We start from the raw sequence: 12,336 nt of genomic DNA on the forward strand, positions 1-12,336 counted from the left end.
AGTGTGGAAGTAATTCCTCTAGCTTAGGCTTTGTATTTTTCTTGTTTATCGGATCTTATCTTATGGGTTTTCTCGCCCGGACTAGGGGACTCAAGTCAGTTCCCTAGGTTGAGGGGGATTTCTCTTGTCCACGGCAACAAAAATCCTAACACCGAGTACAGACATGGTGTCTGAGCTTAGTGTTTGCTAGAAAATATGTTCCACCCCACGGTACTGTTGTGATAGGCGGCAGGTGGTGACAACCCTGTCCATCCCTTATAGTCCACCACATTCGGGTGTTTTCATAGCAGTAGTTGCAGGTTGCCATTTGACTCCCCTCTCACCCGTTTCTGAAGTCCTCCCTCTTCCAGCCGCCAAAGTAAGCTCTAGGTTCCCGATAACTAGTTAGAATCAAGGTTTAGTCTAGAGAGGCTAGCTCAGTAGTTTAGAAGTGTTTTAGGAGTCTTTCTCGCTCGTTGTCCTCTCAACTGCTTACCTCACTAAGGATTAGAGTCTCCTAAGTTAGACGGTAATCATTAGCCATTATCTTATCTATCTTATCAGGCTTACCCCCACCACGTTAGCCGGTTGATATATTTAGTAAAGTTTGTCATTCGATTCCTCGATACTCTTTACCATAGTGCTTCCCTGAGGAAATCTTCGATACCCTGGAATACTCCATGGTGAAATACTACAACGGTGATTCTGTGCGCTTGTGGAATTGATATTCTTTTGGGCATAAGAAACGCCAACAAACCCCCGGTTAATACCGGCTACCGCCCGGTACCGCTCCTTTGGTACTAAGTGGGAGTACACTTAGTACCGGTCACTACGCCCGGTACCAAATGACGCATTTAGTACCAGTTGGTAACACAAATTGGTACTAAACTGTTGGCCACATAGGGAGCCAGGCCCGACCGCTTAGTACCAGTTGGTTGGCTTTTTGTTGCCTTTTATGTTTCTTTTATTTTCTTTCCAATTTCAATTAATTAGTATTAGTATTCAAAGCTGTTTGTGTATTCGCACTCGTATCTAGCATTCGTATTTGTATGGAGCAAAGAAAAAAAATTATATACATATTATATTTATATACATATTATACATATTATATTTATATACAATTGAAATATTACAATTACTTCTAATAGTAGAGTACTTGGGATTAAAAAAATATTTACAAGTATCCATCCTCATAAGTTTTTTCCAACAATTTTTTAAATAATACTAGTTGTCTTCTTCGTCGCCGCTATCATCGCCGCCGCACTTGGTGCGATCAACTTGAGCCACGCTTATCCTTTGATCCGAATGAAATTCACCTTTTGGATTTATGACCTCATCCATCAAGAATCCACAGATTGATTCTTGAATTGCCCTGATTCTTGCCGGTCCGATGAGGTCCTATTTCATGCACCAAATCTGTCAAGTACAAATAAACACCAATATTTTCAATTAGTATTTGCATGTAATTAAATGCATGAAATTTTTATTAATGTTATATGTACATCGAATGTTTGTTGTGTCATCCTCTGTGTGCCTCTAGAAAAATAATGCATGTACTCACATACGTAGTAGCCACATAGGTTGATTCCTTGCTTCTGTCTCAAACATTATCGGCTGTCTTCCATTGCAGCATTTCCAGTGTAGTACCCAACTTTTTAATCCCCTACTTGCAATCTGGTACAATAATTTTTTGTGATCTTCCAAGATCATCTCAAACTTCTTTGACTCTTTCAAAGTTTCACTGTCTCTCTGTGCATCTACTAAAACCTGACCAAGTTCATCAGGTGCTTGCTCTTCTACAGAATTTTTTTCAGCCTCGTTCATTGGTTCATCTTCAAAGGCACCCGCTTCATATAAGTGAGCCCAGTCTGCAATATTGTTATCGTTATCTTCATCTCCTTCACCATCGTGCATCGTAACTCCAGGCTCACCGTGTTTTGTCCAAAGAGTATAGTTGTCCATGAGACTCTTTTCATAAATTTGGACATGTAGAGTGTCTCTATTAGAGTATTTTTTGTTATTCTTGCAAAGGCAGCATGGACAACATATGAAATCTTTCGATGACTTGTGGGCCTCCGCTGCATCGAGAAAAGACTTTATACCATTAATCCACGCTATGGTACACCAGTCACCGTACATCCATTGTCGGTCCATCTAAAAATTTACATAACGAAGGATGCATCATGTTGCAAAGTTATTTGTACGAATTAAACATTAAAATACAAATGGTCTGAATATCCATCAAACTACATGGCTAATTATACATTGCTCATTACACAATATGATAAATTAGAAGGTCCAAATTAAAATACAAATTAAGCTACATGCTAGCTGATACAAACTACTTGTGAGACCTTTTGACTAATGCCTCATGAACTACCTCGCGAAGTCTCGACACGGAACTGTCATATTCCACCATCCCCAACACTTCGCATCTTGCATTATATCGAGCCATCAACTCGCGATCATCATCAGTACCATGCAACTCGACATTAAATTCACGATAAAATTTACGACTTTCTTTGCCAAGTGAGAATATATAAAAAAATTTCTTAATCCAACGATGAATATGACCGCTAACAAGACCAACACGCTCTTTAGGGTGGAATAAAAGCGAATGACCAGTGCACTTCAATTGATTGTGTACCGCCACCCAAGCCGCCGCATGACGCTCGAAGTCATCATGTTGCAAAGACATTTCTAAGAAGTAAATATTAATAACAGCTCACTATGTCTCATTAAGAAACAAAAAACTAATTCAATAATCATCATGTCTCAAATAAATGTCTCAAATTAATTATTGCACTATTTTAAAAAAATAAAACTAATTTTAGTACACTTATCAAATAAATATAAAAACCTGAACAAATTATTAGAATTACAATGGAAACATAAATTCTAAACCTTAATTTTTTAACACTCTTCAGTTCAAGGCAAACCCGTCATTCCACGCCATACAGGATGCACAATCAGGATTCACAGCTTTGTTTCAGGCTCACTTTCTCTAAAACCATCGAAAAGAAAAAAATATTGGTTTCGAAACATGTCTATGTCATTAACTTTGACCCTGGGGTAATGACACTGCCATTCGGGACTACCATTGATATCCGCGACACAATGCGGTATAAAAGAACGTGATGGAGTACGGTCTTGGTCCGAATAATGGCATTCTCAACTCGTTCAAAGGATAGAATTTCTACATTGGGACTAAGGCCATACTCCTTCATCGCGTCCATACTTATACCGCACTGCATCGTGGATATCGATGCTAGCCCCGAATAACAGTGTTGTTATAGCATGATTAAAGTTAACGACATATACATGCTCCGAAACAAAACTTTTTTAAACTTCTCGATGGTTTCAACATCAGCCCGAATAAATACATCATTAGAGTGTGAAAATAATCTACCTAAAAGCATAACAACTACCAAACTAACCATGCCACTTGAAAATAATTGAAAAATATCACTATAAATTATCCACATTTAACCTATTAGTAAAACTTCTCTCAAATTCAAGTCATCAGTTCTGTACTTCACAAATCCATGCATAAATAAAAAAATCGAGCTCATATTCACTATTTCTAAAAATCACAAATTTCTCAAACTATTGAGTATGAAACAAAGCATGAAGACCATCAAAGAAGAGAGGATGAAGTTGCAAACCTCTGGCGCACCCGGATAAGTAAAATCCCCACAAAACTTGTCTAAATAGTTAGCACCTTCTCTCTAGGTCGCCATGGAGAGGAAGAACGCGAGCTCGGTCAAATGGTTGGCACGGGCTCGGGGAGGAAGAAGTGAGCTAATATATAGGAGCATTAGTACTGGGAGCCACCAGCCGGTACTAAAGCTCCACACTTGGTACCGGCCGGAGCCACCAGCCGATACTTTGATACCGGCTGGTGGCTCCAAACGGTACTAACTTGCCACTTAGCCGTTGCGCGCGGGCGTTGGTGGCGCACTTTAGTGCCAGCTGGTGGCTCTAGCTGGTACTAAATGGCTCCCAAGGGCACTGTTGCTTACGCCCGGTACTAAATGTGAGCGTTAGTACCGGCCAAAATCGAGTCCGGTACTAACGCTCACGGACGAATGAGCCGTTTTCTGGCAGCGTAGCAACACACAGGAATAATTACCTAGTTGAGTCTAAAATTGAGAAGCCATAGGAATGCGTGGACATGGTACTAGTGTTAGATGAAGTGACCATAACGATAGATGATTCTATATATACTTATTCAGAAACCTCTTGCTTGCTTGGTCAAATCCATCTCATTCAGACTGATGATACCAGCTGCTATATATTTTCATTTGTTTCTCCATCCTTCTGATCGAAGCACTCATCAGTTGGAGATTTCTTTTATAAGAAAAATCAAAACAGCAAAAGCAGAACAAAATTACACATTGATCCATCACGTTAACCGCCCCTCACTACTCGATGCCTGGAGCTACGGTACTCCGTAGTGATGGACTGGTAGATTTGCTGCATGGCCCCTCTGAACCTGTCGATGTCCAGGGTCACATTCTGGCCCTCCAGGAACACCTTCCAAACTTTACCGTCACGCGCTATGGAGAGCGGGTCCGCAAACACAGGGTGGTCCCGCGGGTACTTGTCCTTGAGCGTCGTCTCCGCGGTCACCTCGTACTCCTCGTACCGGAGCCCCATGTCCGGCACCGGGTCGCCGAAGTCGAACCGGCACGGGTACTTGAGGTCCCCCCACGGGATGATCTGCACCGCCGTGCCGTTGTGCGGCAGGAACACCATGTTGGTCAGCCCGGCGCCGTGCACGCCCACCATCACGTCGCACGAAATTAGTCTTGAGCACAATGAGGACTAGAAGAGGAGGTAGAAGGAGCCACAGTGCCGCCCTTCTTCCCCCACTCCCATGCTGCTTGGTACTCTCATGCCTCCCGTACATCCCCACAACCTCTCTAATGCCCTTTGCTGTACACTCCAACTAGTAAGAGCTTCCTTTGCAGCTACTCAAGCCAAGGATACTACCCTTTTATCGCATTTCGATCCGCGCTTGGATTCTTGAGCTTAGTATTTAGGGTTGACTTGCGTGCAGTATTAAATCCCATGCACATGCTTGCGCGCAAATGGCATCCACGTATGGAATGGAGAGCCAGTGGTCAAAACTGCAGAGAGATACTGGTGCAATTTTTTTAGCTGATGCTGTCTTGGGTTGCATCAGAGCAACTCCAAAAGCTCCCTTAAAATTACCCCAAAACCATATTTAGAGGGAAAAACAAAAAAAATTAACCTCCAACAGTTCCCCTATACTTGCCGCAAAAATAAATGCTCCCGTATCCATCCTCTGCTGCCGCGTATATTTGCGTGCGCCTGCTCTTCCCCCAATCGGCCTATCCATCGGCGTCATTCTCGCGCAGTGCACAAATCTGGTGGTCAGATGGACCCTGTGTGGGGAAGTGTGGCCCAACAAGGGGGTCCACGTGATGACGTGATGAGTTTTGAAATATTGGGAAGTTTTTTATTAGGGATCTGTTGTGGGATGACATAATTTTGAGGAAATGAATTTTTAGTAGAGCCCCCAATGAATACTTTGGGGAAGATTTTTTTTAGAAGACTCTTGGAGTTGCTCTCACACCACTAAATTAGCAGCATGCTAGGCCACTGACAGTTCTTTCTTCTTATACTCCCTTAACTCTATGGGTGTTTGATCTATGTCGTCGTTCGACGATTCGGTCAAAACCATTCAATGCCCAGAGTTAAGTTTACTTCATTGCAATCCTTCTTTCGAGCTCCATTTCCTTACAATTGACGAGTGAACAGTTGAAATAAACTGGTTGGTCAGCCCTACTTTAGCAATGAAAAATGGTGGGTTTTCTCTTTTTTAGGGATGCAAATAGGTGACCCTTATGTGCACCTCCAACCATCCTTAGTTCAAATATTTGTACTACTCCAAAATGAGATTTTATTTTAGAAAAGTAGTACAATACTAAAGAGGATTGAAGGTGCACCCCTACCTTTTTCATGGAGATTGTGATCGTGACGGCATGGAGCATCTGGACAGTAAGAAACGGAATCATCTTCAGCAATCATAACAGCATAGTGCATCGATGTGTGGCCTCTTCAAGTATGAGTTTGCCATGGTTATCCATCGGTCAAAAACTACCCAAGACTCTTCAAATGGCTCAACACTCTGTTGTAAATATTTTTCTTTTACCTTTTCTGATGTGTGTTATATTATAAATACACACTCGCGCGCGCACACTTATTTTCCTTTGTAATACACACACACACAGTAGGAGCTTGCCCCTCTTCATTCATAAATAATAAAATTCGTGCCAAGACAAGCATGCGCTTATCTCGGCCTATGCCATTCTGCAACCCTCTTAACACTTGTGCCATTATTTTCATAAACTATACTGTGACTAATGATGAGTGACAATAGCTAGGAGCGAGCTGAAAAACGAAACCTAAAAAGATGATGAAAAATACACATTGATCCGTACCACTTCAGAGACAGCCTTGATGCATGCTTTCTACTCTACTCCGTGGTGATGGACCGGTACACTTGCTGCATGACCCCTCTGAACCGGCCGATGTCCAGGGTGACATTCTGGCCCTGCAGGAAGATCTCCCACAGCTTACCCTGGCGGTGTAACGAAGCTGGGTCTGTGAACACGGGATGGTCCCTGGGATACTTGTCATTCAGGGTGGTCTCCTCCGCGGTCACCTCGTACTCTGCATACCTGAGTCCCATATCCGGCACCGGATCGCCGAAGTCATACCTGCACGCCACCTTCATGTCTCCCCAGGGAATGATCTGCATCACCGTGGCGTTGTGAGGCAAGAACACCATGTTGGTCAGCCCAGCGCCGTGCACGCCCACCATCGCGTCGCAGGAGTTCACCACTCCGGCGAATCGGCGCATGTCACTGACGTCCTCTGGTCCTGCAGCAACCACCTCAAAGCCTAAGTCTACCATGGAGGTGACGACGTCGGCTTCATTCGTTATTGCCCTTGAGTGGCGCCGGAGAACCATGACGAGCCGGGGCTTCCGTCCAGAGCTCCTGCTTACAGGGGCCGTCCATGGCCGCTGCAGCGACAAGGCAGACCGGAGGAAGTCACGGAATCCCATCATGGTGTAACCGTTCCGGGAGAGGCCAGGGTCGATCCCAAGCATCCTGTGACTCTCCAACCCAACATGCGCCGATGGGAAGCAGCGCACGGCGGTGTCGGCATCCAAGTCTATCACCGGGTACATGGATAGAGTGGCGAGGATCGGCCTGAACTTGGCAATCCATTTGGGTTGGTAATCGGTGACGAGAAGCTGGACGCGGCCGTTGTACTCGTGGGACGTGATGTATAGGGGGACGACGAGGTCACTCATGGCATGGAAGAAGTTTGAACCGCAGCCACCGGTGGAGAAGACCACTGCTGGCACGTCGTGCCTGACCGTGCATCGCGGAGGGATAGTGAAACTGTAAGGTGCTGGAGGCATGGATCGCATGGTGACCTCCCGGATCCTCGACATGGTCTGTTTCTCCCACTTTCTCGTGTATGGCTGGACCGTGACCGTTGAATTCTCCGGCCGGAAGGTAGATGCTGAGACGACATAGACTGAGGCGGATTTGCCATGGATTCGCAAGTCGCCTTCCATTGTGCAGATGTCAGAGTGAATATTGCTGAAGTTGCATGTTAACTTGCTGATTGGTGCTGCCACATCTGCACATACGAGAGGAATGATGTTTGAAAAATCTCTGAATTATATTATTACAATTTTTTTGGATCTATATATATTTGGGTGATTTTTTTAAAAAAGATAACGAGTTTGGGGTAATTGATTGCACAGCATATGTAAAGATGAAAAATGGATCAAGGTAAACATCGATGTGGAACAAATAAATAATACCTCCGCCCAAAATAATTAATCTCGCTTCCTAGGAGTCAAATAATTTCAAATTTGACCAAATTTATATAAAAATATACTAACATTTATATCTCCAAATATATTTAGGATGAAAGTATATTACCTGATTAATCTAATGATTTTTATTTTGTGACATGAATGTTAATACTATTTTGTATAGATTTGATCAAATCTAAATTTTTTTGACTTCTTGGAAAACAAGAATTTTGCATTATTTTTGGGATGGAGTAAATTTGGAGTGCACAGTAATCATGCTTCCAAGTGTACATGTACCTGCATTTATCAATGAAGTATCTTTTGCGTTCGTGGCCAGCATTTGGTGTGGTTTGTTGTATTCTGCAGAAAATTGGTACGGATTAATTCGGATTCCATATGAAGTGCTACCAAGAGGTGCATGTAACGCAAACGCAATACATATAAATTCACTTGATCAACTAATAACCCAACTGATGACTGCCAGTTGTAGAATCAACACTAACGGTCAACTACTTGATCAACTAGAGATTGAATACCACACACACACACACGAGAGAGAGAGAGAGAGAGAGAGAGAGAGAGAGAGAGAGAGAGAGAGAGAGAGAGAGAGAGAGAGAGACTTAATTTAGTCCTTCCAAAAAAAAGAAACCATATAGACTTCAGTAGATACTAAACCGTACATAACTAGATCAATTGTAGGTAGTAGTCATCACTAGTTTCGAGGAAGTGGAACGTGAAGGAACTGCAAGCTCATGAATCGAATCTGAACCAAATTAAGGAGAGGCACATGTTGTATATTGTTATTAGAGTAAAATGCACTGTGGGTACATGAACTTACAATACTGTGTCAAATAGGTCCATAAACTTAGAAACTGGACATCTAGCCCCTCGAACTTGCGAACCCGTTCACCCCAGGTCCAGTCCGGTTTTGCATGGCTTGCATGACACTGTGCGCCCGCGGTTTGCTACAGTAAACCGGGATTTGCTACAGTTACCGCGGTTTTGTTTTTTCTTTTCTATTTTATTTCGGCTGAATCTTTGAAAAAACATAACTCTTCGATACGACATCGGATGAAGATGATTTTTATATGAAAATTGTAGCCCTCGACGAGATCTACAACTTTCTAGTTTTGAGTTTTTTCATTTGATGAAGTTAAGTTGCCCAAAAAAATTATACAAAAGTACAGCACCATAATAATCACATACTTCTGCTTGTCGCACTAGAAAATTAATATATTTTTCTGTTTGTTGTCAAATGAAGACACTTGTATACTAAAATTTTAGTACTCTAAAAGATCTAGATTCTTATAGTTTTAAGTTTTTATATTTGAAGTTGTTAAAATGTCGATAAAACAGTATAAAGCAGCATATTAAGTACGCAAAAGACGTTGAGGCTTTATACTATTTTATCAACATCTTAATAACTTTAAATGTAAAAACTCAAAACTACAAGAATCTAGATCGCTAAAAGTGTTAAAATTTTGGTATACAAAGTGTCTTCATTTGACAACAAACAAAAAATTTATTAATTTTCTAATGCGACAAGCAAAAGTACGCGATTATTATGGTGCTGTAATTTTATATAGTTTTTTTGAGCACCTTAACATCATCAAATGAAAAAATTCAAAACTAGAAAGTTGTAGATCTCATCGAGGGCTATAATTTTCATATAAAAATCATCTTCATCCGATGTCGTATCGAAGAGTTATGATTTTTCAAAGATTCAGCCGAAATAAATTAGAAAAGGAAAAACAAAACCGCGGTAACTGTAGCAAATCCGGGTTTACTGTAGCAAACCGCGGGCACACAGTGCCATGCAAGCCATGCAAAACCGGACTGGACCTGGGGTGAACGGGTTCGCAAGTTCGAGGGGCTAGATGTCCGATTTCTAAGTTTATGGACCTATTTGACACAGCATTGCAAGTTCATGTACCCACAGTGCATTTTACTCTTGTTATTATTACCAATCGGGAAGGCACTTGTTTTTTCTAGATTGGCAAACATACCCCTTGCAGTTTCTGGCTTAACCTTGTCTTGTGATTGCTGCTGCCATCTTGCACCGTCCAGACCTTGAATATTATATGTGAAAGTGAATTACACCATGTTATGCATGTCAAACTTTGGACATCAATATATATATACGACGATGAAAACACAATGTTCAGTTTACAAAAGTTTGTATATAGCTCACCTAAGGTTGAAACCTTGTGAACCATTTTGTCTCTGACTTTGGCGAATCCGCCGGTCTCCCGAACTGCACAAAGTTGAAGGTGCATTTTAGTTCTGTAAGGTAGTGATAACTTGTAGGTTGTCGTACGTTATAGTACATGCTTCCCCAATGCTACCAAGGCATTGATACTCCATATGGTTTAAAACATATTTCTTGAATGAAAATTAAAGAAAAAGAGTAATAAGTATCTATGCTCTTACAGTTCTTGTCATTTGGGTTCTGTTTTCATCATGATGCTATCCGGTCCTTATACTACAATTATTGCAGGAAGTGAAGGTTTGATATATACTTCCAACAGACCAAATTAAAGACCAGAAGAATTTATTTACATCATTATTACCTAGGAAAATATATGTTTTCGCAAAAGGAATATTCACTACTACAAAAAAACATTAACCATGACCTTTAAAAATAGCATCGCAGTCATTTCTTATTAACCGAGGTGGTTAAAAAAACTTTCTCGCAAAATAGATTATACCCGTCTCGGTTAAACATTTAGGGAGGCAGACATGTATAAGGTGTCTGCCTCCATAAATTAGGCCCAGCCCACAACCCACTTAACCCATCTCAGCCCGATTAATCACTTTGTATATGTAGGGCCTCTTCAGGGTTTCACTCCTCTCTCTCTCTCCCGAGAACCCTCGGCCAGGGTGGCGGCGGCCCTGAGCGAGAGGCAAAGCGGCGGCGGCGGTGTTGGATCTGCAGTCGCGGCGGTGGAGGCCCCGGGCGGTGAGGCGAAGCGGTGGCGGCGGCGCTGGATCTGCGGTGGCGGCGGGGCGTGGATTCGGCCTCCCTACTCACTCCTCTGGATCCAGCCGCCCTCCCTGCTCCCTCCTCCGGATCCGGCCGCGACCTATAGTGGCAACACGGCGGGAGCGTTGATGGAGCAGTGGCACGGCAGGGCATGGCGGCACGGCGCTGAGCAGCGGCACAGCGGGGCGCGTGGCGCTGGAGCGGTGGCAGCGGCGGCCGATGGGCTCGGCGGGCTTGTCCCCCTTTTTTAATTTTTATTTGATTAACTGTGGTGGGCAGCACTTAGTACCGAGGCAGTTGGGGTACCCGCCTCGGTTAATACGTTTTGACCACCGCGAAAAATAGTTACTGTAGTAGTGATTTTGTCCACACTTTGTTAATTACAAATTTTGATTATACTATGAGCAACAGCATCTAATTAATCCAGCAAAATCGCAGTGCTTCAGCACATTTTTATCCGAGGCACCTGCTCAAGGAAATCTGAAAAGAGGAAAGGTTTACATAGCATGGTACACTGGTCTACTAAGTTTGATGAACAAATAGAAAGACATTAAAGAATAAAGCATAAAAACCGAGCTGAAAATGATCACCGGCCGATCCATGGAATTGATCTTCGTCCAAGGATAAAACACGTAAATCGCGACTTACAGCGAGCGACCTGCGGCAGGAACCCAGTTTTGAGCACAATGAGAACCAGCAGAGGCAGGAGCAGCAGCCATATTGCCGCGGTCACGGTGCTGCTTCCATGCTTGGTAGTACCTTCTCGCTTCCCTCTCATCTGCCACAAGCTTCTCCACGCCGGCCACAATCCAGCTAGTGAGAGTGTGCTTCCTCTGGCACCACCTCTTTTTATTGGTAGGAACGAGAGCCCTGCTGGATCGCGGAGCTCACCCCATATGTGTTGACTTGTTCGCAGCATTAAATCCCATGCACATGCATCCACGCTACCATAGGCGCTTGGATGGGCGATCACTGCAGCGCAATGCTTTTTTATTTGGACTTCTTGCAGCGTGCTGGAACATTGCCTCACCACTAGGCAGCTGTTTTCAAATGCTTAGTTGAAGATGCATGCTGTTGATTGCAGGAAACCTACGACTTCTCCATGTTTTTTTACTAGCCTGACAAAGTCAGCAGTTTCCGTTGAATTAAGGTGCACCATGCCCAATGGTAGAACATTCAACTGTTCATTTTATATGCAAAACTCCCTAGAGATTGTCCTCTTCTCTTTTTTTCCCCTTCGTCTTCATTTTTTATACCAAAGAAGCAGGCTTTCATTAAATAAGAAGGTCAATCAGGTATAACTCACTAGTTCAAAGGGATAGATAATTTGTACACAAAAATAATGTTGGGGGGGGGGGTTGTGAAAGGCACAAACACACTTGCAAAATATATGTATACCTCACTGTTTGATACTCTCCATTCTATTATATAGACCTTCACCTCAGGCGCCATTACGCCAAGGAGAAATAAGTGTATCAAAATAGAATGGAATATATTACGGCAATCT

General features: G+C 42.9%; 1 protein-coding gene across 1 annotated transcript; it reads right to left on the reverse strand.

Annotated features, from left to right (window-relative positions):
- Window positions 1–6,329: 6,329 nt before the first annotated feature.
- LOC120704738 (beta-1,2-xylosyltransferase XYXT1-like) lies at window positions 6,330–11,636 on the reverse strand. Its single transcript, XM_039989233.1, has 5 exons — window positions 11,478–11,636; window positions 10,038–10,100; window positions 9,853–9,915; window positions 8,144–8,206; window positions 6,330–7,665 (listed from the first exon to the last, which is right to left on the reverse strand). The coding sequence occupies exons 1-5, from the start codon at window positions 11,605–11,607 to the stop codon at window positions 6,485–6,487; spliced, it is 1,500 nt and encodes a 499-aa protein (XP_039845167.1). The 5' UTR covers window positions 11,608–11,636; the 3' UTR covers window positions 6,330–6,484.
- Window positions 11,637–12,336: the final 700 nt, after the last annotated feature.

The sequence above is a fragment of the Panicum virgatum genome, chromosome 4K, assembly GCF_016808335.1.
Source record: "Panicum virgatum strain AP13 chromosome 4K, P.virgatum_v5, whole genome shotgun sequence".
Lineage (NCBI taxonomy): Eukaryota > Viridiplantae > Streptophyta > Magnoliopsida > Poales > Poaceae > Panicum > Panicum virgatum.